General features: G+C 36.4%; 3 protein-coding genes across 3 annotated transcripts in view; all 3 read right to left on the bottom strand.

Moving 5' to 3' along the window:
- LOC107587353 (ATP synthase subunit g, mitochondrial-like) overlaps positions 1 to 5,277 on the bottom strand; it is a 7,870-nt gene extending 2,593 nt beyond the window's left edge. Inside the window, exons 1-2 of the mRNA XM_016275111.1 lie at positions 5,122 to 5,277; positions 4,497 to 4,657 (exon numbers count right to left, since the gene is read on the bottom strand). Of these exons, the coding sequence (XP_016130597.1) occupies positions 4,497 to 4,657; positions 5,122 to 5,173 (213 nt within the window). The 5' untranslated portion in view covers positions 5,174 to 5,277. The remainder of the gene's footprint in view (positions 1 to 4,496; positions 4,658 to 5,121) is intronic.
- Positions 5,278 to 6,278: 1,001 nt separating this feature from the next.
- On the bottom strand, positions 6,279 to 12,847 carry LOC107587439 (Na(+)/H(+) exchange regulatory cofactor NHE-RF4-like). Its single transcript, XM_016275234.1, has 9 exons — positions 12,736 to 12,847; positions 10,124 to 10,196; positions 9,791 to 9,852; positions 9,105 to 9,316; positions 8,775 to 8,976; positions 8,490 to 8,626; positions 7,641 to 7,845; positions 7,349 to 7,545; positions 6,279 to 6,546 (listed from the first exon to the last, which is right to left on the bottom strand). Exons 1-9 carry the CDS (start codon positions 12,845 to 12,847, stop codon positions 6,313 to 6,315), a joined length of 1,434 nt encoding a protein of 477 aa, XP_016130720.1. The 3' UTR covers positions 6,279 to 6,312.
- A 1,584-nt stretch (positions 12,848 to 14,431) lies between these two features.
- Positions 14,432 to 25,849, bottom strand: part of LOC107587350 (ATP-binding cassette sub-family G member 4-like) — a 29,860-nt gene continuing 18,442 nt past the window's right edge. Inside the window, exons 3-15 of the mRNA XM_016275105.1 lie at positions 21,958 to 22,075; positions 21,704 to 21,836; positions 21,364 to 21,414; positions 21,097 to 21,242; positions 20,828 to 20,951; positions 20,597 to 20,711; positions 19,354 to 19,499; positions 19,164 to 19,262; positions 18,909 to 19,077; positions 18,603 to 18,703; positions 18,210 to 18,368; positions 17,710 to 17,828; positions 14,432 to 17,620 (exon numbers count right to left, since the gene is read on the bottom strand). Coding sequence (XP_016130591.1) covers positions 17,395 to 17,620; positions 17,710 to 17,828; positions 18,210 to 18,368; positions 18,603 to 18,703; positions 18,909 to 19,077; positions 19,164 to 19,262; positions 19,354 to 19,499; positions 20,597 to 20,711; positions 20,828 to 20,951; positions 21,097 to 21,242; positions 21,364 to 21,414; positions 21,704 to 21,836; positions 21,958 to 22,075 — 1,706 coding nt within the window. The 3' untranslated portion in view covers positions 14,432 to 17,394. The remainder of the gene's footprint in view (positions 17,621 to 17,709; positions 17,829 to 18,209; positions 18,369 to 18,602; positions 18,704 to 18,908; positions 19,078 to 19,163; positions 19,263 to 19,353; positions 19,500 to 20,596; positions 20,712 to 20,827; positions 20,952 to 21,096; positions 21,243 to 21,363; positions 21,415 to 21,703; positions 21,837 to 21,957; positions 22,076 to 25,849) is intronic.

Below are 25,849 nucleotides of genomic sequence, written 5' to 3'. Positions count from 1 at the left end.
AACTAAGCCTCATTGCTTGTAGAGAGAGGCGTGCAGACGCAGGTTCACACACGCAACTTTCATCCATCTCTCTCTCGCTAATTCAAATAAATGATATAATTAATTAATTCAAATAAATGCGATCTTACCGCACTGCATCTCTGTGTCTTATTTAAAGCAGGCCGAATGCTAACTAGCCTTAACTGACGAAAATGACCATAATTTGCACGATGGAAGAATTATCGTCTTGTCGTATACAACCATTCAAAAACTCAGCAGAATTTATGTGACCGCTGCACCTGATGTTCATAAACTTTCATAACTGGTAAGTGTTTTTTCTTTTGCCTTGTGAACTGGCCGAGCCTTAATGATTCTGTTTCTTTACATGTATTTGTTTCCTGACCATTGCATGCAATCGTGAAATACAGCATTTGTATTTTTTTTAATTGGCCATTTGTTGTGGGGAACGAAAAAAAAAAGATTTCGGGTTCGGGCTCTAAATTGAACTGTGCCGCTCGGGTCGGGTTCGGGCTTCAGTTTAAAGCCTGTGCAGACCTCTATCACAATGTACTGGATAGCTGGCCAATCAGAGCACACCTTGCTTTTCAGAACGATGAGCTTTGTAAAAATCAACGCGTTTCAGAAAGGCGGGGCATAGAGGAGAAACAATAATGTACAGTATGTGGAAAATAATGTGTTTTTTTAACCTTAAACCGCATAAACACATTTCATTACAACAAATACACAAAATAATGTTCTTTTTAGCAACATCATATGACCCCTTTAAACCTCACTTTCTGACAAAGTGTATGTTCAGTTTAATAAATGAACAGGCACAGGCTGATAAAATAGCTTAATCAAGCTTTTATTTACTAGAAAATACACTTATTATTAGAAAAAATGCTATGCTTGAACTGCAGCAAGTGCTTCAATGTTTTATTTAAAATGTTTAAAAGGAACAGGTTTAGAGAACTTTTTCCTAAAATATTTGCATGTTGTAATTTAATTCAAATGTTAAATGTATAGATTTCCCTAAAATGACTCCACTTCAAAACCTGCAACAAGTTTTTTTCTTGTTTTGAACTGATGGTATTTTAAAGAATATTGGTAACCAAATGGTATGCAGGGACTTCCATTGTATTTTTTTTCCATGCCATGGAAGTCAATTGCTACCATCAACTGTTTGGTTACCAACATTCTTCAAAATATATTGTGTCCACGGCTGACAGAAATTCATACAAGTTTGGAACAACCTGAGGATATGCAAATTACAGAATTTTTTATTTTTGGGCGAACTATCCCCAAGTCTTTCCAAACATGGTTTGACGCCCTCCTTGACGCCCTCGCCGGCCAAGATGCGCCGCGCCGCTCCTCGCCGCCTTTCGCCGCCCGCTCACATTGAAAATGAATGTCTTCCGGTCACTTTGACACTCTCGCCGCCGGCGGTGTGAACGCACAGTCAGAGAGGGCCGATCCAAATCCGAGATTTTTTTTTTTTTTTTTTTTTTTGAAAATTTTTTTGTTTTATTTGTGAGTAGTAAGCCTCATTGCTTGTAGAGAGAGGCGTGCAGACGCAGGTTCACACACGCAACTTTCATCCATCTCTCTCTCGCTAATTCAAATAAATGATATAATTAATTAATTCAAATAAATGCGATCTTACCGCACTGCATCTCTGTGTCTTATTTAAAGCAGGCCGAATGCTAACTAGCCTTAACTGACGAAAATGACCATAATTTGCACGATGGAAGAATTATCGTCTTGTCGTATACAACCATTCAAAAACTCAGCAGAATTTATGTGACCGCTGCACCTGATGTTCATAAACTTTCATAACTGGTAAGTGTTTTTTCTTTTGCCTTGTGAACTGGCCGAGCCTTAATGATTCTGTTTCTTTACATGTATTTGTTTCCTGACCATTGCATGCAATCGTGAAATACAGCATTTGTATTTTTTTTAATTGGCCATTTGTTGTGGGGAACGAAAAAAAAAAGATTTCGGGTTCGGGCTCTAAATTGAACTGTGCCGCTCGGGTCGGGTTCGGGCTTCAGTTTAAAGCCTGTGCAGACCTCTATCACAATGTACTGGATAGCTGGCCAATCAGAGCACACCTTGCTTTTCAGAACGATGAGCTTTGTAAAAATCAACGCGTTTCAGAAAGGCGGGGCATAGAGGAGAAACAATAATGTACAGTATGTGGAAAATAATGTGTTTTTTTAACCTTAAACCGCATAAACACATTTCATTACAACAAATACACAAAATAATGTTCTTTTTAGCAACATCATATGACCCCTTTAAACCTCACTTTCTGACAAAGTGTATGTTCAGTTTAATAAATGAACAGGCACAGGCTGATAAAATAGCTTAATCAAGCTTTTATTTACTAGAAAATACACTTATTATTAGAAAAAATGCTATGCTTGAACTGCAGCAAGTGCTTCAATGTTTTATTTAAAATGTTTAAAAGGAACAGGTTTAGAGAACTTTTTCCTAAAATATTTGCATGTTGTAATTTAATTCAAATGTTAAATGTATAGATTTCCCTAAAATGACTCCACTTCAAAACCTGCAACAAGTTGTTTTGATGTTTTGAACTGATGGTATTTTAAAGAATATTGGTAACCAAATGGTATGCAGGGACTTCCATTGTATTTTGACATGGAAGTTGTTTTGTACTCATCCAAATACTGGATGAGTATTTCAAGATATCAATGATTATTTTATTAATTATTATTAAACACATACCACTAACAAGCCAAGAGTAACATTTGTTCACTACGAGTACACAGAAACCAATGAACCACGGAAACTAGGGATGTGCCGATCTGATATTCATATTGGGTATCGGCTCCGACAGTGCCATTTTTCTCGGATCAGGTATCGGTCAGAGAGGGCCGACCCAAATCCGAGATTTTTATTTTATTTTTTTCGATTGTGCGAATTATTCTGTGTTACTTCTGAAGCCATACGATAGCTTAATGTGAGCTACATATGAATATTTAAGTCCTTACATTAAAGTTCACACAAACTCTTTTCTCCGCTGTGGCTGTCAGTCAGCTCAGTAAAGCTCTCTCCAAGATCATTCTGTGTTCCCATTATACTTGATTTGTAAATACATGTCTATGATTTTGCAAAAAGGACTTTATCTTCCTGCCGGAGTTTAATGTTGTTTTATTACTTGCTACCGGGTGTCTGTGAGAATAAAACACGGGCGTAGAAAAGACTATAAATTGTTTTTAATGTACACAGTAAATTAAATGTAAAACTGTTAAAAGAAAGGCTCAATAACTGTTGCACAGATATAATGCACTATGCATCAATTTCTCTTCCCTGTGTGCTTTGCCGTTTTTAAACACGAAGCGCTTACAATATGCGCATCCGGTGTGCAGAATGATGCGCTTGAAGCAACACACCGGATGCGCACATTGTAAACGCTTCGTGCTCATAGACTGTATAAAAACAGTTTGTGCTGTACTGTACTTGTTTTGTCCTATCGTATCTATCATATGTTGTTGCCTTATTAAAAAATATGCTATACATTCAAAAGAAATGTTTAATTTTATAGTATATACTTAAACATATATATGAATGTTTATAATGAATGGATTTTATAATATAAATAGCAGTGTGTAACATTTTATCATATTTAGTGCAACACTTTTATTTGTTCCCCACAAAATATTGTTTTTACACTAAATGTTTGGATTTCTAAAATTATTGTGCACTGATTTTTCTAGAATAACTTTTGCTGCCGAATTATCCACTAACCTAGTTTATGATAAATTTGTCATAGATTATAAAATATACATAGGCCTATATTTTTTTATATTTGTTTATTTTATTTTTCTTCATAATGAAGTAGTCTGTATCTAGTAGATTGTGAAAGAATGATTATCAGTTCCACACACAGAGATATATAAATTCTACATTTATTTAAATGAGGGGAAAAAACTTCACTGGTATCGGATCGGTATCTGTATCGGTCAATACCGAACCCTAGGTATCAGAATCGGTATCAGAGGCAAAAAAGGCGGATCGGAGCATCCCTAGTTTGATCCTTCGCTGGCTGTGCTGATTTAAATCTAGTGGTTCTGTTGGATTTGTGTCGCAAGTTCAGTGACGATTCTCTCCGGCCAATCCGTGATCAGCAGAGTTTACACGTCACGTTTTGGTAACGGTACGGTTCACTTGAAACCTCAACCGAGGTGGTACTAAAAAAAGTACCACGTACTGTACCCAGTTTAAAGCCCCCCAAAAGTGAACCGTATGTACCATGCAGTGGAAATGTGCCATTTGGAAGCTGTGCACGAGATGGAAAGGAACGCGGAAAGTGAAGTATACCTGGGCCTTTAGACAAATACATATTTGAAATATGACAGCTGTGCCTCTCCCAAAGCAGATGTGTTTTGGATAATACATTTAAGGTAGTTATTTTGTGCCAACATTGTCAGACTTCAAGGAAAAGTTCAATTTGAAATGCAAAACAAAATTTAAACAATTCAATCCATACTAACCCTGACTGTGGTCTGACCGAGCCGTCCTGACTGGAAGCCCTTGAGGAGATCCTGGAAGCCGCTGATGGCCTTGGGGATCTCGGCAGGGGTGGGAGGCACCAGCTCCACACGGGCGTAATACCAGAATGTAGCTAGCCGGGGCTTGGAGTAGTTCACAGCGGCTGTAATATATCATTACAGTCGTTGATCAAGAAAACATACACAAGATACAAGTCACATTTACATTTATGAAGGAAACTTTACAAAGCCAGTGCCATAGGAAAACTCTATGTGTTTGAGTTGAATGTATCTTCACACGTTGACATTGGGCGAATGTTCAGTTCTGTCAGCTTCAGCGTAACGCTGCTGTAGTGCGCGTTCAGAATGAATCGTGTCAGCTATAAAGAGAGTAAAACACTAGACCATTAACAAACACAATTGTTGGTCATTTGCTAGCACGAAAAGGCAGCGTATCACCACACTTGCTGTGTACATAGTAAATGTAATGTTTGATTGATCTAATGCGTGATTTGCTCATTTACGCGGCCTGTTCTAACAGCTGCGGAAACCAGAAGCACACAGCTCAAAACAAATCTTTCGAAGAAATACATCTTCTATAGCTTGAGGAAAATGGGATTATTCTTACCGCCGACCAACGTTGGCACTTTAGCCACAAGTTTCTGTACCGCCTGGGCCATGATTTCTGTGACTGAAGGTTTATTCGCCGCTTCTCTCCACAAACTGGGGCCCTTCACTGAATGTCACCTCCAGCGAAGGACCTTCGATCGAGGAGGCAGAATATACGCCTGACTGAAATTGCGAGCATGATGTATTTTCAAAGAAAAATATATATAGCATATATGTATATATCTATATCTAAAATCTATATAACCTCAGTGTTATAACAATGAAAAAAGTATGTTTATGAAATTAAAATATTTTAATCCAAAATTAAATACGGTATTAAATGCTTTTCATAGCTATAAATAATGGCGGCTTAAATAAGTGCTACTGCTAATGCTAAAGGTCTGTATAAAGGGCTATATTATCTTCCATGTATCAGTCTTGTTAAGGCAAATAGTGTAAATATTTACTTATTATTAATTATTAATATAGTATTTATCAGTGGCCTAGGTCAGGACAACAAGAACACACAAATATGTTCCTGAAATATCATTTATGATGAATCAGAGACATTTATCACACATTATTTTTCGTTTGTAATATTATTATATTAAAATGTTTTATTTAGAGTCCCCACCGAACAATGCTTAATTTCTATTCACCTCTGAAGTCAGTATCGTCTAAAGGCTGATTTGGCAGTGAATGGGCTTCATTGTACCTGGCTGATGAAGGTGCCAGGTTTCTGATTGACGCAGGCCAAATGGAAGCCAAAACCGGCAGAGCCCCTCTCCAGAATACAGCATCTAACATTCGGATTGATCTGCACATCCTCCTGAGGCTCAAGAGGGGGCACTGCAGGCTTTAGAGTCACTGGGATTTCCTTTTGCTCCTCAGGGCTACCAGATGTAACATCCTCACAGAACAGCAAGGGAGACAGGCCCAACTGAGAATGAGTAGTATATGACATTTAACACACAAGGAGACAAACAGGCATAAGCAAAAGGATGAACATTTGTTGATGAATTCATCCTTTTATTCATTATTATTCATCCTTTTATATTGAATTATCAGCGTGTGATTCTTCAGTTAGGGGAACTTAAAAACAAATATCAGTTTGTAGCTAATGCTATAGGATAGATTTTATTCTCTTTAAATGTTTTTAATAACTCTGAAGTCAGTATCGTCTAAAGGCTGATTTGGCAGTGAATGGGCTTCATTGTACCTGGCTGATGAAGGTGCCAGGTTTCTGATTGACGCAGGCCAAATGGAAGCCAAAACCGGCAGAGCCCCTCTCCAGAATACAGCATCTAACATTCGGATTGATCTGCACATCCTCCTGAGGCTCAAGAGGGGGCACTGCAGGCTTTAGAGTCACTGGGATTTCCTTTTGCTCCTCAGGGCTACCAGATGTAACATCCTCACAGAACAGCAAGGGAGACAGGCCCAACTGAGAATGAGTAGTATATGACATTTAACACACAAGGAGACAAACAGGCATAAGCAAAAGGATGAACATTTGTTGATGAATTCATCCTTTATTCATTATTATTCATCCTTTTATATTGAATTATCAGCGTGTGATTCTTCAGTTAGGGGAACTTAAAAACAAATATCAGTTCGTAGCTAATGCTATAGGATAGATTTTATTCTCTTTAAATGTTTTTAATATGTTTATTTAATTACATTTATCTAAGTTTTAATAGTATCATAAGTTTAAATTAAATAAAAATAGGTATACTGTATATTTTCATTTAATATTATTTGTGTACAATTTTTTTCTGTAACAAAGAATTGCTGTCACCAATACTTCTGTCATTAAGATTACATCGAGCATCTTAAAGAACAATTCAGTTTTTATAAAATAAAATATTTGGTTATGATGTAAATGAGAAGTAACAAGGATGCACATATCTATATATCATAACTATTTTATAAAGTGTCATTACCAAATGGGTTGGAAATTGAGAACCAATTTTTTTTTCAAAGTTAAGTTGCATTGACTGCCAAGGTGTTGTTTTAGAAAATCCAGGCTTTACCATTACACACAATATCAAATATCCACATCATCACACATTATATTAATATCCACTTTGGTTGATCAAGTCCATAATCAAATTTTTATTACTTTATTCCAGATCTTTATTCCTTTTTTCTTAACTTTTGAGAAATCAATTTTAAGAGGTCCAAAGTGCCCTTAACTGAAGAATCTCCCCCATATTAGTATTTATTTGCTCACTCTGTATATTCACCTTAGTGTAGAAGTCCTGGCCCTGAGGTGGTGTAGTTGTGAGGGTGACCTGCTGTCCACTCTGTCTTATTTTGCTGACGACTTCATTATGACTCAATGACTCTGTGGATTCTCCATTCACTTCAAGAAGCATCTCACCTTCTTTAACACTTCCCAGTTCAGCAGGGCTGCCCTTATCCACCTCTCTCACCATGTGGACTGTAAAACCAAACAGAAATATAGACTGCAATCCATTCGAGTGGCTGTATGCCAGAGTATGAATTAGCATGTCAAAGTGTGTGGCTCCCTCTCACCAGTGCGTCCTGCTCCAGTCTTCTCCTGCCTGAGCAGGAAGCCATATCCTTCCGGCCCCAATACCAGATGCAGTCTGCGAGGTCGATACGGCATGTTCTCTGCATCAGCCATGGCTGGGAGAACGGGCATTTTCCTACGGACATAACTCTTCTCACTGTCACTGTCAATCACCAGCACTGTCATGTGATTGCTGCACTTCTTTACCTGGAAATATCATCACTTGAGATGAAAATACACCATAACACCATAAAAGATCTAAATGCTGCTCATAACATGAGTTTGACACAGCAGACTGTTGATTAGTTAATTGTAAGTTACCTTACCATATACAGTGAAAAATTGTAAATGATTTAACATTGCACTAAATAATTTTACTGTAAAATTATGTAAAATGTAGAAAAAGGACATTCCCAGAAGTCACTGTGTGACACATCACATGATATATTTATTTATGTATTTATATAATAATCAGTAACATACTTTATGATGCTTTTTGTTACATTTTCTTTTATTTATTTTGTGTTTATTGCATTATTTAAGTTTTGCGTGTTATCCTGATGTTGTTTTGTCTTTGTGCGTATGATCTGTGTAGGGACAGGCTACTTACAATGAATCCTGATTCATCATGTGGCTGTTTATTTTATCACTTGTATTATTATGGGAGTTATTAGTACATTTTTAGGATAAAAAGCAGATTTTGGTAATTCAAATAGATTATACAATGGTATATTGGCATTATATCACTTGATGAAATATGTGGTTAAGCTGTAAAACATACAGGTATATACATACCATACATTTAACAGGATATTTTTTTTACGTTATATCTGAAACAAGTCCATGCTTACCATTTTGCTGATAGCAGAGTATGTGAGTTCAGAGGCCATGGCGCCATCTATCCAGATCAGTCGGTCCCCTTTCTTCACTCCTGCCTTCTCTGCAGCACCTCCTTTCACTGGACTTACTGTGAATTTGCCTTTCTCACCTACATCACAGATAAAACATAAATTGCACACTTTACTTCCAGCCTTCATTCTTTTAAAAAGAACATTACAAGCAAACAGCATTGCTAAAAAGACTGATTTTGAAAACGTTTATTTTATATGTATCTATGAGAATACTGTAGTTCTTACCTTCCACCAGCTGTATGTTGAGGCCCAGGCCAGGTGGATCTCTTGTGATGTGGCAGAGACGAGGAGGTCTCCATCCTTCCCCACGGCTAGCTTTAGCCAGCTCTCTAAGGTCATGACCCTCAGACACAGCCAGCTTGTAGGCCTTTTCATCTAACACCAGGAAGCAGAGTTGTGATCCACTCACCTGAATCCTACGGGCCACCTGAAAGTGAGACAAACATAATAAAGCACTCGGTTACAAACCCTGACACACACGAGAAAAAAAAAATTCTGTAGCTTGTACAGTAAAAAACATACAGTAATTGCAAAATAAAGGTCATGACCTCTCACCTCCATGTGTTCCACATTGTCAACAAACATCTCATTGACTTCAAGCAGGCGGTCCCCATCTTTGAGCCCACTCCTCTCTCCCACACCCAGTGAATCCAGCTGCCTGATTATGTGACCCTGCCGCCCTCTTTCCACACGCAGATGGAAGCCAAAGGTTTCTCCATCTTCCCTCTTCAGCACACACACACGTGGTGAGGGCTTTGACACAGGCTCTGTCAGCAAAGTCAAAGTTAAATGGCAAACTGTACACTTTACGGTATATTATAAACTATCTGTCACTCTGATAATAAAATAATCCTATGCTATACACCTTGAGATTTGCATGTTTGTGGTTCTCTAATGTTGGTTAATGGCCACATGACATGTAAATAAAGTATTTATTTAGTTAGTTATTTGGGGTTTTATTTTAGCTTTTAATTTAATTAATAATTTTTTTATTTCTTTATTTTTATGATTAAAGTAATTATTAGCTTTTCATCCACTCACAACTCCCCTGCAGTTCCCTCACAAACTCCCAGGGGGTTGCGAATTCCATCTTGGAAACCCTGTGGCTTCCAATTGTGGTATGAGCAAAAACAATTATAAAAATAAAAATAAATGATAAAAAATACAGTAAAAATGATTGAAATCCTTATTAATTCCAATGTAGCAGCTAACACTATTAATAATAAAAAAATCTCACTAACCTGTATCATCTGCAGTCACCATGGCTGGATTGTCTATTCCCTCCTTGGGATTGAAGGTAAACCTGAGAACATAAGAGAATTAGTTTTTGGCCTCTGATAAGTTCTGTACACAACAGCCAATGAGATCCAGTGCACTACCATAAACAAGTCAATATACACTCCTCAGAGGTACTTCATTGACAGTATTTCAGATAGTACACTCAGATGAAGCCATAAGGTGAGGTGTGTCTGTCCATGTGCGTGCTTATCAAAGCAGAAAGCACAAAGTCAAAAGCTACAGTCTGTGTGGATGTGTGTCTGTGTAGGTACACGGGTCATAAAAACATTACTTACTCTGTCAGTTCCATGGCGTCCCGTAGCACTGCAACTATAGTTGTGAGGGAGATGTTGATAAAATGTTGACAACCTCACAGCAAGGCCAAACACACCTCAAATTCCAGGATAAAAAACACAAATTGAACTGAGTCAAGATCAGTCATTTTGCCTTAAAGATTACATTTAACCTTGGGATTTCATAAACAGACCGTGACTCAGAAAATGTGGCTATAGCTCATCTGCTCTGACTTCCCCTTTATACTTTAGATTGGTCATCCATAGTGAGAACATGTGTTGTTTGTTAGCCAAAAATAATCAAAGTAGTGTTTGGCTTCAGTTGATATAGGCTTTGATTAAACATCTTAGTTAAATATGCTTTGGATGTTTGCCTTGTTGGCAATACTGAGGCCACTATCTATTGCCAATCGGCTAAGGATTTTATATTGTTGACAATCACTGCTTTATATTAAGGTCCAGCACATGTCAAGAATGGCAAGATGAATCATGTCACCGCATTCTGCACATTACTTAGTTTATAGCTTCATCTGGCTCATGGTCAATTTTAAGGTTACAGGTTAAAAACTAGAAATGTTATAAATACAAAGAAATTATACCATAGAGACTGGTTGTATTTTGTCCTCAAGCAATGATAAATGAACAGAACCCATGGCCTTGAGTTCACACAAACACCCAACCACTGATGGAGTGACCATGATTTACTATCAACCTAATAGTCAAAACATTTTCTTTTCCCTTCAAAATAAAATCAAATAAAATTAGGGTTGCAAAGGGGTGGAAAATTTCTGGTAACTTTCTGGAAACGTTCCCAAAAAAAATCACTGGAATATTCCAAAAAAATCCTGGAAAGTTTCCAAAATTTACTGGAAATTTTCCACCTTTTTGCAACCCTAAATAAAATACATTCATTTAGGATTATCCATGACCATGCAGGTTTACTACAAAAGTTTTTGCATAAATTCCACTCAAACTAACCTCAAGCATTTTTCCTTAACAATGAGCATCAGTATGCAGTGTATAGATTTCATTAAAATAAATGGATGAAAAAAAGTTTAAAGCATAGTACAAAACTTCAAAACAGTGAGGAATAATAAAAAAGATAAGCCAGGGGTACCTGAGCTGTTTCTTTCTCTTATAACAGAGTCGGTGGAAGATTAAAATCTCAGGAACACATTCAGTTGATATACTTCTCTCATGTGTTCTTTGTCCAGCTCCACTTTTAATGGTTAATCTGACTGTGTGCTCACAAAGAGGGGCATTTTGTTCCTGACCCCTGTAAAACCCACACACAGTCATTCTCTCTATAAATCTCACACCTGCACCAGCAGTGAACACAACAACATCTCTCACGAAACGTTACTGCATGTTTCTATTGCAAGGACTATTCATTGACATATGCAATTGCTTAAGAACAGCAAACTGTGAATATCTAGGTAATATAAGACACGGAAGATGGAAGGCCTGTGAGGGGAAGCAAGATGGAAGGTGGGTAGGAGAGAAGACTCCATAGTTCTCAAGAGCTGTCAATATGTCTCCCCTCTGAAGGACACAGTGCTAACCTGCTAATTGCAAATGTGCCATGAAAAGAATGGCTCAGCTAAGATTAAAGTTTTTTATCTTTTCTGAGAGAGTGTAATCAGGATACTTAGAAGAATATTGAAACCAGTGTAATCTGAGACGGGCTAAAGGACATTCTGAGACCAACCCTTACGCAAAGAATTATAATGAAAGTTCAAAATTGCAAATTGCTGATTTTAAAGACTTTAATGCTGATTTGAGAGCTCATGTGTAAAAATCCAGCTGTCAGTCTCTGATTCCAAAAAGTGTACATAGTAAAAAGTATATCATTACAGTCAGGAGCATGGAATATTGTAAAAAAAAAAAACAATGATAGCATACACTTTCAACAATTACTGAAGTAGAATTAATTTAACCAAAGTCAAGGGCCAAGTGTACATACAAAACTGTCTATTGTAATATATATTGTACATACAATTGTCAATTTGTATATTGTTATTCCCGATTTACTTGTTCTAATTTCTTTTATTATCTGTTTATTATCTATTTTTGTTCTGTCACTGTCATTCTGTTGCACTGTGGAGCTTCTGTCACGAAAACAAATTCCTCGTATGTGTAAACATACCTGCCAAAAAAACTCATTCTGATTCGGAGTTGTTTAAGCATGCTGTGGTGAGATGTTGATTTCACTTGCAGTTGATTTCATCTACAGCTGTGTGGCTGAGTCAGTTGAAGTTGTGCTGTCAGCTCGTCTCTTCTCTTTTGTTCTGTTCTTGTTGTTCCTCTTATCTTCAGTGATTCTGCTTGTTAACTGCAAGTGTCATCATCACTAATGGTCAGTATTCTATAAATAATCTACTGTATTTCACTAACTGCAACACTGGTTCCGTGTTACTTTTACTCTATGGAGTGGGACCATTTGAAAAATGAGCAGCATTTAACACTGAGGGTTTTGATGTCCCATTAAAATGTAACCTGCATCATGCGTTTTTCCTATAATAATTTCTTTAAATTAATTGAATAATCTGTCTTTATTTATAAACACACTAAGAAACGCATACATGAATTTTGTTGTGGTTTTGCTAGGATCATACTAGCACCCAAAAGATCCACCAGCATTCCAAGCTGGTCCCAGTGTGCAAAACATACCTTATGCTGGTCCACCAGCACACCTGATTCCCATGCTGGGGACCAGCAAACCACCATCCCGTGTTGGAGGCCAGCAAACCATGCTGGTCCCAGCATGCAAAACATCCAAAATAATAGAACATTAAACAATAACATTAAACAGATCTCCCACTATATTAATATTGAGCAAAATGCATGAAATAACACTTAACTTTAAGATTTACTCTCCTTTAACTGTCAGAAGCAGAGCATGCTGAGGACTAGAAATCTGCTGTAACTCATTCAGTGAATGTGTGTATATATGCGTGTAAATACATTCACATTTATGTGCAATATATGTGCACAATAAAGGATAAAACATTATGAGCATTACATGTAATGCAATTTTTGTCTTTTCTAAATATTTTTATATGTATCAATATATAACCATACATGGTCAATGCATATATTGCAGTATATTGAAAAAATATAAGCACTATTTACCTATATATGGAAATGTATTATGTAATATATCGCATTATATTTTGCAGTATATTCCCATATATTTTTGTTTTGTAAGGGAAACTAATACAATCAGAGGTCCTGATGGTAATATCACTGGCAGCAGTACCAAGCATTTAGAGGACACTTATGCTATATTATTTACTTCAAAGTTTTATCTGTAGAGGTTTTGATTCATAACAACACACATAAAAAAAAGTATAATTTACACTCTGAATATTCAGTGAAATTCAATGTATTCTGTCATCATTTACTCACTCTGTTGTTCCAAACTTGTATGTATTTTTCAGAATGCTAATAACCAGTTTCAGTTCCTATTGACTTCCATTTTGTTTTGGTCAAAAATATAATGGAAGTGCAAATCAAAACTGTTTTGTTACCAACATTCTTCAAAATATATTTTTTTGTGTTCCACAGAAGAAAGAAAGTCATACAAGTTTGGAAGTAAATTATGACAGAATTGTAATTTTGGGGTGGACAATCCCTTTAAGCAGGCTGTCCTAAATCAAATTTACTGCAGGGTTAGAAAGTCAAATGTAATAAAATAATATAAAAAAAAAAAATCCATTAAGTGATTACAGAGTATTTTAAATATGTGTAGCCCGGACTACTACAGAGACAGGAATCATTAGGTGTAGGTAATATATAAATGCATTTATTATAATAATTTGGACATGGTTTAGCACACATAACTTGCATTTTTGATGAGGCAAATATAATAATTATGCAGCAAACTGCATTATATGCTCTTGTTCTCTGCACACTGTCATCATTTACTCACTCTGTTGTTCCAAACTTGTATGTATTTTTCAGAATGCTAATAACCAGTTTCAGTTCCTATTGACTTCCATTTTGTTTTGGTCAAAAATATAATGGAAGTGCAAATCAAAACTGTTTTGTTACCAACATTCTTCAAAATATATTTTTTTGTGTTCCACAGAAGAAAGAAAGTCATACAAGTTTGGAAGTAAATTATGACAGAATTGTAATTTTGGGGTGGACAATCCCTTTAAGCAGGCTGTCCTAAATCAAATTTACTGCAGGGTTAGAAAGTCAAATGTAATAAAATAATATAAAAAAAAAAAATCCATTAAGTGATTACAGAGTATTTTAAATATGTAGGACTACTACAGAGACAGGAATCATTAGGTGTAGGTAATATATAAATGCATTTATTATAATAATTTGGACATGGTTTAGCACACATAACTTGCATTTTTGATGAGGCAAATATAATAATTATGCAGCAAACTGCATTATATGCTCTTGTTCTCTGCACATCTGTTGTGCAAGCCAAAACCTTGTAGAATGTTTTCATACATAAAACTGAATTAACAAAAGTTTTTTTCAATATCTCGCTAATTGATTTGCACTTTACCTGCTTATCTTTTTTATTTTCCAATCTGAGAGAGAACCATCAAAGGCTTTTTATTTAAGGCATGCATGCTGCGCAACAAAGAACGTGATTTTGCTTAAAGAGAAATTAACATAATTAAATGAGTGTGTGAAATATGATCTCATCCGGGTGTCTCTCAAAATCTTCCAGCTAAGACTCCACATACAGAAACCCATATCGAAACATACTAATGACACAGACACTCAAAATTATTTGTATACAATAGAGATTTGACAGACGACCACCAGAAATATATCGAATATTCAAGGATTAGATAGGAAATATCACTCACTAGGCACAGAACAATACTATTGCTATTACCCAACTCTCTTCACTAGATGTCTGTGTACCATTAGAAGACAGATTCTTGATGGTGAACATTTCCTTATTCTAAAACTCTCTGATGACTCAAAGGGAAATAGAATATAGAACACTCTTTGTGTAAGCAGCTGCTGATTGGTTAGCATCAAGCAATATTGAATACTTGATTGTTAACTGTTGAGCAGCTAGCTTCATTGATCCCTTGCTCTAAAGCAGCTCTTTTGAAAATGGAGCTTGTGCCCCGAAAACATCCACAACCAGGAGCTGACCTAGTTTTTTTCCTGGGTATAAGATGTGGCAAAAAAAAGCAAAAATCATTTTGGAGCAGCAATTCTTCAATTGCAGAATGACCAAAAGATCATCTTTAAAGCTGTGCGCAATGTTTTGGCGGACAGATTGTTCTAGAAAAAGAGCAATCGCACCTTACAGTACTACGTGTTAAAACTAAATGCTACTGACTTTTTTGAAGGCCGACTTCCTGTATGTATCAAAGCCTGTATATCACATTTTTACTACTCACAATGCTCACTGTCAACTTGCCCAATGGTAACAATCTAAAACAAAATAAAGATGTTCTCAAATTAACCCACTGCAGATTATTCAATCATTTTGGGAGTATTTTTCGGATTACAACACATGTGCAACATAAATTCCTCAGTCACAGCAACTTGTGTTTTGATTTCAAATTCGTCATGCATTTTCCATTCACAACACTCCCTTTTCCAGAATTGCATGTCATATTTACGGATATAAAAATAAAATTAATTACAAACGAATGTCCAGAAAAGTTCCAATAAAACAGCATCAACAAAAATGCATACATGTATTTACAATCTTGCTTAAACCATAACACATATACTTTTCTTTGTGTATATACTCAGATTATTAGTAGCCTTCATTATATTAGGACATAACACACAGCAGGACCCAAAAAGATTTCCAGAGTAACACTGAGTCAGTTGTGAAGATGTTTGCATTGCATTGCGGTATTGAATAGCCTGGCTGCTAGAGGGGAGAAGCAGGGAGGAGGAAGTGTACATACAGGTGCAAACAACAGATTTATCCATCCCGAAAAGCACACCACACCACACCACTGAAGATGGCATAAAGTGTTCATCCAGCATCTCTCTCCAGGTATATGATTGTGTCACTTGCAACTAACCACAAATGTCCTGACATCCCAGATTAAGTGTCCAGGGAACAGTCACAAAAGAAGTAGAAAGAAACAGGCCAGCGACTCCTATTTAGACAGTAATGGTTGTTTGCATGAGATGTTCAATAGTTAGGATTAGGATTGCAAATGAGTTTCTGACATTTGATATGTGTCGTTTTTGGCTAAATGCAGTCAATTCAGTAGTGCTTTGTGATTAGCCGATTCACATTGAGTTCTTCATATTTTTGGTCACTGTTTTTTGTACTGTACAAGTTCAAGGTTTGATCCCTCCTGATGAAAACGAGAGAGCAAAAGCCCACAAACTATTGTCTGTTTCTCTCTCAGGATACCACAAAGGCAGTTGTCAGAGAATTCAAGGTAACAGGACAGATGTATACTGACAAAATGCCAAAATGCTTCTCAAGCAAGGTATTCCAGTTGCCCCTCTGAAAAAAAAAAGATAGGCAGTTCACATCAAGGGCACTTGCTGCAACATTCCTCAAACGGTTAGATTTAGGTTGACGTTGATGCATTGCCCAGAATTGCCTTGGGAGATCATGAAAGTCTTAATATTCAGCAGGTCGCAGAAGATATTATTCTCCTTAAACACTGTGCATTGTGGGAAGACAAAAAATGGAATTGAAGATACGCTGGCTGGACAATTAATTCTTATAATCTGTAATATCCCGAACGCCTAACACAAAGTTCTCGCTTCTGCTGCTTGCATGTCCTAAAGTGCCCCAAACATGCAGTGCACTCTCCTCCGAAACACATTTTGATGACATCCTCAACGTTCTTCAGTTTGAATGAAATACATTAACAGTGAGACGATAGTGTGATGATCCTTCAGTATGGCATAAACAGACTCGCATGTTGGCTGTTGGCCAATCCACATGCTATTGGGGGCTGTTATGGTATTGTCATTGTGAATATTGTAAAAACAGTCCTGTCAATAGACTCATGCTTCAAAGTTCAGTCTAGGGCTAAATGCATTTACACCGTTACTGCATGGAATACGTTCAAAATTGAAAACTAAATAAAACGAAAAATGTATATATTATTTACTATTCTATACTTAGAGAATCAAAAATATTTTTCAAGTAACAAAAACTGAGGATAAATGTTGCACTGCCAAACAATGGCCCCGTAATCAATGTGCATTGGTTTCTGTGTCCATTGCAAAAAGATTATGTGCATTTATGAGAGTTTATGTGTATGTGAAATTAAATGTATATCTGATGATGAGTTTTGGCCCTAACGCTCTGACTTGACTTTATAACGTAGAACTAGGTAAGTGGCGAGTCTCAGAACCAAGAAGAAGACCCCCAGAACCATGAAGTCTACGTAGAGCTTAGCATCCTCCACATCCAGCAGCTGCAGCACCTCCACTGGTTTCTGGAACTTGCACACCACGCCGGGACACTCCAGCTCTGAGCGGTTCATGCCATAGATGGAGAGGATCACGCCCTCAAAGCCATACCTGCAGAAGAAGATATCAGTGTGTGAGTGTGAGTTTTCTGTGAGATGATCGCCTGTGTAGGACTGTCCTTGTTATGGTTCTTGACCGACCTGACGTATGACAGATAGGAGCTCCACTGAAGGTATTTGGGGATGGTGTCAAAGTTAACAAAGAAGCCCGAGAACAGAAGGACTGGGATGGCAGAGACTGGACCTACGAATGTGGCAACCTGAAATTGCAAAGAAAAATAAAAAAAAATTGTGTGTTAAAGCACAACTGTTTTCAACATTGATAATAGTAATAAGAAATGTTTCTTGAGCACCGAACCAACATATGATTTCTTAATTATCACTTTAGACTGGAGTAATAGAGTAAAAATTCAGCTTTGCCATCACAGGAATAAAACACATTTCAAAATATATTAAATAAGTCTTATTTTTAATTGTAATAATATTTTAAAATATTACTGTTTTACAGTATTTTCAACAAAATGAATGAAGTTTTAGTAAGCATAAGATACATCAAAATAAATAAATACATAAATAAATAAATAAATTTTACTGACCACAAACTTTTGCATGTTACCACAACTGTTTTGAAGTCCTCCTACCTGTAGCGAGGTGGATGCAGCTCCAATCAGAAGCCCCAGGGACTGAGCCACTAGGGCAGTGGAGGTGGACAGGGCCATAAAGAGCAGGTATCTGGCTGCCTCTGGAGGCTGCTCTGTCATCCAGTACACTATACTACAGTACATTATTGGGCAAATTATCTGGAAAAGAGAGAGGAACACTCATATTCTGACATTTGGATTCTACCTGGGGCACATGGAATTATTTGAAAAGTGGGACAGACACAGCAAAGCATTGGTTGACATGTCCATCGTACATTTAGAAATGCTCGTCCCCTCACATGCCAACCTTCCAAGTCCTTCCAATCAGTTAGAACAGTGGCCCCTCCCTTTGATTTAACATTATAACATGTAAAGATAAAGAAACAGGAGTACCTGGAATGGAATGTCAGCCATGGTCTTGGCCAGGTAATATGCCTTCAGACTGTACCAGTAATTAAGATGCTCCCTTATGAACACAGGCATCTCCAGTGGAACTGCGAGGGAAATACATCACTGCATCAGTGCATAATTCAATTTGCTCCACTGATTCTGTAAAGACCATAACTCTCAATCAAGCCAATATGAGTGCTTCTAAATCCATCACAAACCAAAAAAGACTTAGTAATCACTCATGTCAAATCTATTTTCCATGCTCATAAAGAATCAAGCACACACAACCAAACACACAGAATGCCTTACATGTCAGGACGGTGGGCATGAGTGCAGCAAACATGAGAAACAGCATGGAGAAGAACAGGAAGCCAGTGTTGTTGAACACTTTGCTGGCATCATTCCCAATGTTTAGGTACAGCAGACCAATCAGCACACCAATACACAGGTGTGACATCACTCTCAGGTGTGTTAATACCTGAACACAGACATTGCTTTGTGATTGCATTTCTTTAGCCTTTAATATATTAGGCACAGCCAATAACAATCGAGGACAATTCTTACCATGTCCCTGCATATAGTGATGAAGGTTCTCTTGAAGAGGATGCAGAACTGTGTGAGGGTACTGGTGGCAAAAGTGTGTTTCTCAATGTAGCCTGACTCCTGTACGAATACACATAAGAATTGAGGTGGGCGGGTCAGAGACTGATAAACAGACAGATTTTGTGTGTGAGAGTGTGTGTCCATTGCTCACATTGTAACACTGGGAGGGACAGGATGTGGTGGCGTCGTTCTTGTCACTGGAGTTCTTCTTTCCCTCATCTGAGCACAGGCCTCCCTGAACCGCCTCAAAGAGCACAGGGTTCAGATCACCGTACTCTCCTGAGGCGACCTCGATTACTGCCAGCAGAGAGACAGCAGAACTCATACACATGCTCAATGATTGACAAATAGACAAGAGGAGCCAAAACGAATTATGACGTCTTTGAAAACACTAACAGGATACGATTACTAAAATGACACAAAAATACATGTACAAATGCACAATTACAAAAGTTTGGGTCATTATGATTTCTTCATATTTTTGACAGAAATCTCTTATGCCCATCAAGGCTGCATTTATGCAATCAAAAATACAGTAAAAACAGTAGTATTCTGAAATATTATTACAATTTTAAATCACAATTTTCTATTTTAATATATTTATTAGATGGCAAAGAAGAATTTTCATCAGTAATCACTCCAGTCTTCAGTGTCACGTGATCCTTCAGAAATCATACTAATATGATGATTTGCTACTCAAGAAACATTTATTATTATCAATGTTAAAAACAGTTTTGTCGCTTAATATTTCTGTGGAAACCATGACATTAAAATATACTTTTTTGTAACAATGTATTTACTGTCATTTTTGATCAATTACCTCTGACCTTGCTGAATAAAAGTATTAATTTCTCAACAAAAAGAAAAATTGTACTGACCCCAAACTTTTAAACAATAGTATATTTATTGTGTTAATTCATTATTCCACATTATATATTATTTTTATTTTATATTTCAACATGGCAGCTATGAGGGGGTGACCTGTCCTATGTAGAATAATACCATAACCTAGATATGAATGGATTATTTATCTCAAGTGAGAGTACATTTTGTACATATTAAGTGAGTGTATTTATTTAGTTGTATTTATTAAAAGTGTATTTATTTACTTTAAAAAAAGTAATACCGTTAATTAAATATTCACATAAAAAGATATGTTTGTTCAGTCATAATCTCCCTGACAAACTAAAGCAAACAAATGAGACAGAAAACAATCTAATATAGAACATATAAACTGCTACACTAGTGCTAAGTTTCAAACAAAAATAAAGTGCATACATAAAGATTTATTTCTAGCTGCATATCTATTTCTATCTATCACTTTTTCTCTCTCTCACACACACACACACACACACACACACACACACACACACACACACACACAGTAGACCTACTAAAGTCTGCAGGATTGTGGTACGTGGGGCAGTGGAGTCCAAGGTTTTTCAGGTAGGGGATAAGGTACGGGACTGTTCCCTTATATATACACTGACCTTGACTCAGGATATAAAGCTACAAAGAAGAACAGACTGAGTATTAAACAAGAACATGAACACATTAACATCCTCACACTTCAACCCAGAAACATATTTTCACAGAACAATATAATTTTAAAACACAGCAATTACTTTGTCAAACATTTCAAACAGTTTAGCACTGGGCTGGTGGATGGTACAGATGATGGTTCTGCCTCCCTGAGCCAGAGATTTCATCAAGGACACCACCTGGAAACAGGACGCGCTGTCTAGACCACTAACATACAGAAACAAACACACATGCCCGTTTGGGGATATTAAACGGAAATGTTTTGTAAAGGAGAGATATTACGGCAAATATCAACTTTTGAAAGGCTTATGGTTAGGAACAAGGCTGCGTGTAACTCTACAGCTTTGGGCACCTGGTGGGTTCATCAAAAAACATGACAGGTGGGTTGTTGACCAGCTCCAGAGCAATAGCCAAGCGCTTACACTGGCCACCCGACAGAGAAATGGTGCGAGTGTGAGCGCACTCCTGCAGTCCTAATGCTGTGAGGATCTCATTCACCTGTCACACATTATATCAGAATTTAGACTCAAAAAATGCATAAACACAATGATAATTTATAACTTCCTAACCGAACACATATTATCTGAACATACAGTAAAGTGATAGCACAAAAACGTACCAGTTCTTTTTTCACTTCCATGCTCTCATTAAGTTTAAGGTTAGCTGAAACCTAAACAAAAAAATAAAGATTACATTAAATAAGGGATAATGTACAATCAGCTGGTCATTCTCAGAAAAAAATCATCCTGATGTGGATCATGTTGTGATAATTACCAAATAACTGTATAGAAATGATTAAAGTTTAAATTATTGTATCATTTGAGAGAGTTTAGTGATCATTATGCAAAAGTTTGTCCACAGATGGCAGCAACTGACTAATCAGAATCATGTATTCTAGAGCGATTCTACTGATCAATAACACATGATAGAAAACTTCTTATGCTCACACACACACACACCATCATTGCCTCTCGTGTTGTCAGGTGTGGCAGTAGCATGTCATCTTGCATTATGTAACATGACATTTTTCTGAAGGTGCGGAGGTCACGGGGTCGCCCATTTACCAGGATCTGACCTTTCATGCCTGTCTCTCTGCAGAAAGAGAGGATACGGGACAGAAATCTTCAAAAGTTTATAAAAAGAAAGGCTAGAAAGTGATAAACATGAAACGAATTCTGGAATATTTCTTCTCCATGCATATATGCACTTTTACCTGTAACCGGCAAGAATGTTCATGAGAGTGGACTTGCCGGCCCCTGAGGGTCCCATGATTCCGATGAGTTCCCGACTGCAGAACTTTCCAGACAGACACTTCAGAAGGGCCTTAAATCCTGCACACAGCATTTTGGGCAGATCGTGTTCAATACAGTTAGAGTTACTAGCTGCCAAATTCAATGTAAGTTGGCATCAAACAAATACAGGCTTGATAAGACACTGCAGTATAATAATATACATATAATAATATTTGATAGAACTCCAGTGAAGTACTTTGCACTCAAAATACTTTGATTATGCAGTTTAGAACAATATTAACTCTTAAGACAAGTAATGTCCAATAAAATTATTTAAACAACAGAATACAACAGTTACGATTCGAACTGTGATAATTATAACCATTTTCATTGAAAAAAGAAATGCATTCATTTAAACACATTACGTGACACAAAATAATAATGAACAATGCAATAACTTACATCAATAACCAGATACACCACAGACTATTAAAAATCACAAATGGAATTTAAATGGTTACACTTTCTTTTAAGGACCAATTCTCACTATTAACTAGCTGCTTATTAGCATGCATATTACTAGCATACTGGCCATTTATTAGTATTTATAAAGCACAAATTAATGCCTTATTCTGCACGGCTATATTTTAGATCCCTTAATCCACCCCATCCCTAAACTTAACAACTACCTTACTAACTAATAACTAGCAAATTAGCAGTTTATTGAGGGAAAACTCTTAATGGTGAATATGTGTTCCCTATTCTAAAGTGGAACCAATATAATACACTAAAACTGTTACTTAATGCAGTTAAAATTGCCTTTAGCTTGATGGATAGAAATTCTTCCACATATATTTTTTCATAAAAATTAGTTTGAGATCAAACAACAATCAACAGACCCCCTTTTTTTATTGGCCTGAGTCATACAGTGACTCTAATCTTTGCCTCAAGAAGGAGACAGAAACATGAGCTGCTACTGACTCTCTTGTTAGCTTTTTTTTATGTAATTAATTAATTATATATGCACACTTACACTACAGTTAAATATTTGGGGTCAGTAAGACATTAATACTTCTGTTAAGCAAGGATGCATTAATTGATCAAAAGCAACAGTAAAGTCATTTTTTTTATTTACTTTTTGAATTTACCTATTCATTAATGAATCCTGAAAAAAGGTATACATTTCCACAAAAATAAAAGATATAGCACAACAGTTTAAGAAGAAATGCGAAATGTAATGTAATGACTGCTAAAAATTCAGCTTTGCCATCACAAATATTTTACATTTTATTTATTTTAAAATATATTAAAATAGAAAACAGTTATTTTAAACTTTAATCATATTTCACAATATTACTGTTTTTACTGTATTTTTTATCAAATAAATGCTGCTTTGGTGAGCATAAGAGACTTCTTTCAAAAATCTTACCGACCCCAAATTATACATTATATTTAAATTTTGCAATTTTATGTAGGAGGAAGTTAATTATTAAATATTTAGCAGAACTTTTTCAGCTTTTCTTGAATTCATCTAAATATTGTATTTATGTTTAATGAATATTTCATTCAGCCCCCTAGCACTCCACCCCATTAAATGCTGAGAACTCATCCACAAATGATATGCCCTGCATCCTGTAACTAATAATTCATCTTTAGATTTTGCTACATGCTGACGATGTGTAACCTGAGCATCAATCTGATCATGCATTCATCCTCTTCTCCATCTACGGCACGAGTTAAAAACAAACAGCACTGTGTGAGATCTTTTACATGGGCCTGCACTATAGTATGAGCTGAACTGGGATCAGCCTGAGAGGGCTCTTGGAAAGCTCAAACGTATTTAATCAATGTGTTTCCATGCAGGTTGTGGTTATGTGCTGATAAGGAAGAAAGCAGCCATCAATCTGCTAGCAATATGGTCTTGTGTTACAGAGTGTTAGGAGGGTTTCTGAAAGGAAATAATAGTAAAAATCAGTATTTATCATTATTTGCAATATATAAATATACAGGTGCATCTCAATAAATTAGAATGTAGTGGAAAAGTTCATTTATTTCAGTAATTCAACTCAAATTGTGAAACTCGTGTATTAAATAAATTCAATGCACACCGACTGACGTAGTTTGCAGATGAGCTGAAGGCCACTGTCAAAGAAACCTGGGCTTCCATACCACCTCAGCAGTGCCACAAACTGACCTCCATGCCACGCCGAATTGAGGCAGTAATTAAAGCAAAAGGAGCCCATACCAAGTATTGAGTACATGTACAGTAAATGAACATACTTTCCAGAAGGCCAACAATTCACTAAAAACGTTTTTTTATTGGTCTTATGAAGTATTCTAATTTGTTGAGATAGTAAATTTGTGGGTTTTTGTTAAATGTGAGCAAAAATCATCACAATTAAAAGAACCAAAGACTTAAACTACTTCAGTCTGTGTGCATTGAATTTATTTAATACACGACTTTCACAAGTTGAGTTGAATTACTGAAATAAAGGAATTTTTCCACGACATTCTAATTTATTGAGATGCATCTTATATATTGTGAATAATTATAAATGTTGTAATATATATCACAATATATAAATAATCTTTTTACACATAATTTTAAAAGGCGAACTCAAATGTTTTTTCCTAATTAAAAAGTTAAGTTAGTTGCTATGAAGCCCCACATGACAGGCAGAAAAAATACATATCGTGGCCATGTTGTTCTTTTTCTGATGTTTAAATTTAGTTAATTCTTTGTTAAACTGATTTACCTAAAATTAGGGAACAAATTAGTACAAGAGGGCAACAATTTACCTACAACAAGGAAATAAATTAATTTGATGAATTGATTTGTGGCAAAGATATCTTGTTTTTTGCCAAAATGGTTAATCAGCCTATGGTGTTAAGTGTGAACAGAAGTGACAGAATGAGACAATTGTCAGTATAACATAAAAATGCATGGCAAATACTCAGAGTACTTTTATGAATAATTTGCTCATATTGACAAACTGATGTTGCAAAAGAATAACTGTTGCATTGCTGTACAAGCTGCAGGCTATGAGTGCTAATAACTGAAACACTGAATCAACTGTACAGTGATGTAATTCTCCTGTACAAATTACACCCTCAAGCAAGAGTGCAAAATCACATATTCTGCATTAAAACAATCAAGTAAACAGTTTGAAGGTAGAATATGTGTAAAATGATCGTGTTGAATTCAAACCGAATCAAATATCTGGTGCAGTACAAGAGCGCCTTTGGGTTAATTAGCTGCTATTAAAGTACAGAGACAGTCTCTCTGGAGATCCACGAGATCCATGTTCAAAAACATAATAGTCACAGAGCAGATTGTTAACAGCCCTGTGCATTACCCATAACTTAAACTTATTGGAAAAGATTAATTTCTATCACTGCTGTGAACTGATCAGCACACAGAATATGAAGAATATAAAACATTTTAGGAGTCAGCTGTCCACGGCAGTCCTTAAAGGGGTCATAGGATGTCCATTTTCCACAAGTTTATATGATTCTTTAGTATCGATAAAAAGTTTATATGATTCTTTAGGGTCTTAATGAAAAGTCTGTAACATAGTTTGGTTAAAATTTCTCAATGGTAGTGTAAAAAACACCTTTTTTACCCTGTCAAAAACAGCTATTTTCAGAGCATGCCGTTTTATAGCATTTTCCTTTAAATGTTAATGAGCTCTGCTGACCCCGCCCCTCTCTTTGGAGCTGCTCTCTGAGGGACTGTTTACTTTAGCCGCATTCATCGTGAAACTTGCTAATTAGCACATTAGGAAAGGCGATTTGAAAAGATTCATTAAAAAAACCTTACACTCACTTCTTCTGTAGGTGAAGCTGGATCACGAATGATTCGTGCGAACATAG

The sequence above is a fragment of the Sinocyclocheilus grahami genome, unplaced genomic scaffold, assembly GCF_001515645.1.
Source record: "Sinocyclocheilus grahami isolate Dianchi unplaced genomic scaffold, SAMN03320097.WGS_v1.1 scaffold92.1, whole genome shotgun sequence".
Classification (NCBI taxonomy): domain Eukaryota; kingdom Metazoa; phylum Chordata; class Actinopteri; order Cypriniformes; family Cyprinidae; genus Sinocyclocheilus; species Sinocyclocheilus grahami.
The sequence above is the reverse complement of the archived record's forward strand: the minus strand, read 5'-3'. Positions and strand labels throughout refer to the sequence as shown.

What these genes read in the sequence shown, in the direction of transcription:
- LOC107587439 (XM_016275234.1), bottom strand. Translation starts at nt 12,847, where the DNA reads ATGGTGGTTTGCTGGTCCCCAGCATGGGAATCAGGTGTGCTGGTGGAC. An exon ending in GACGCCATGGAACTGACAGA is followed by an intron (nt 9,853 to 10,123) that starts GTAAGTAATGTT and finishes TTATGTTCTCAG; the next exon opens with GTTTACCTTCAATCCCAAGG. An exon ending in ACAATGTGGAACACATGGAG is followed by an intron (nt 8,977 to 9,104) that starts GTGAGAGGTCAT and finishes TCTCACTTTCAG; the next exon opens with GTGGCCCGTAGGATTCAGGT.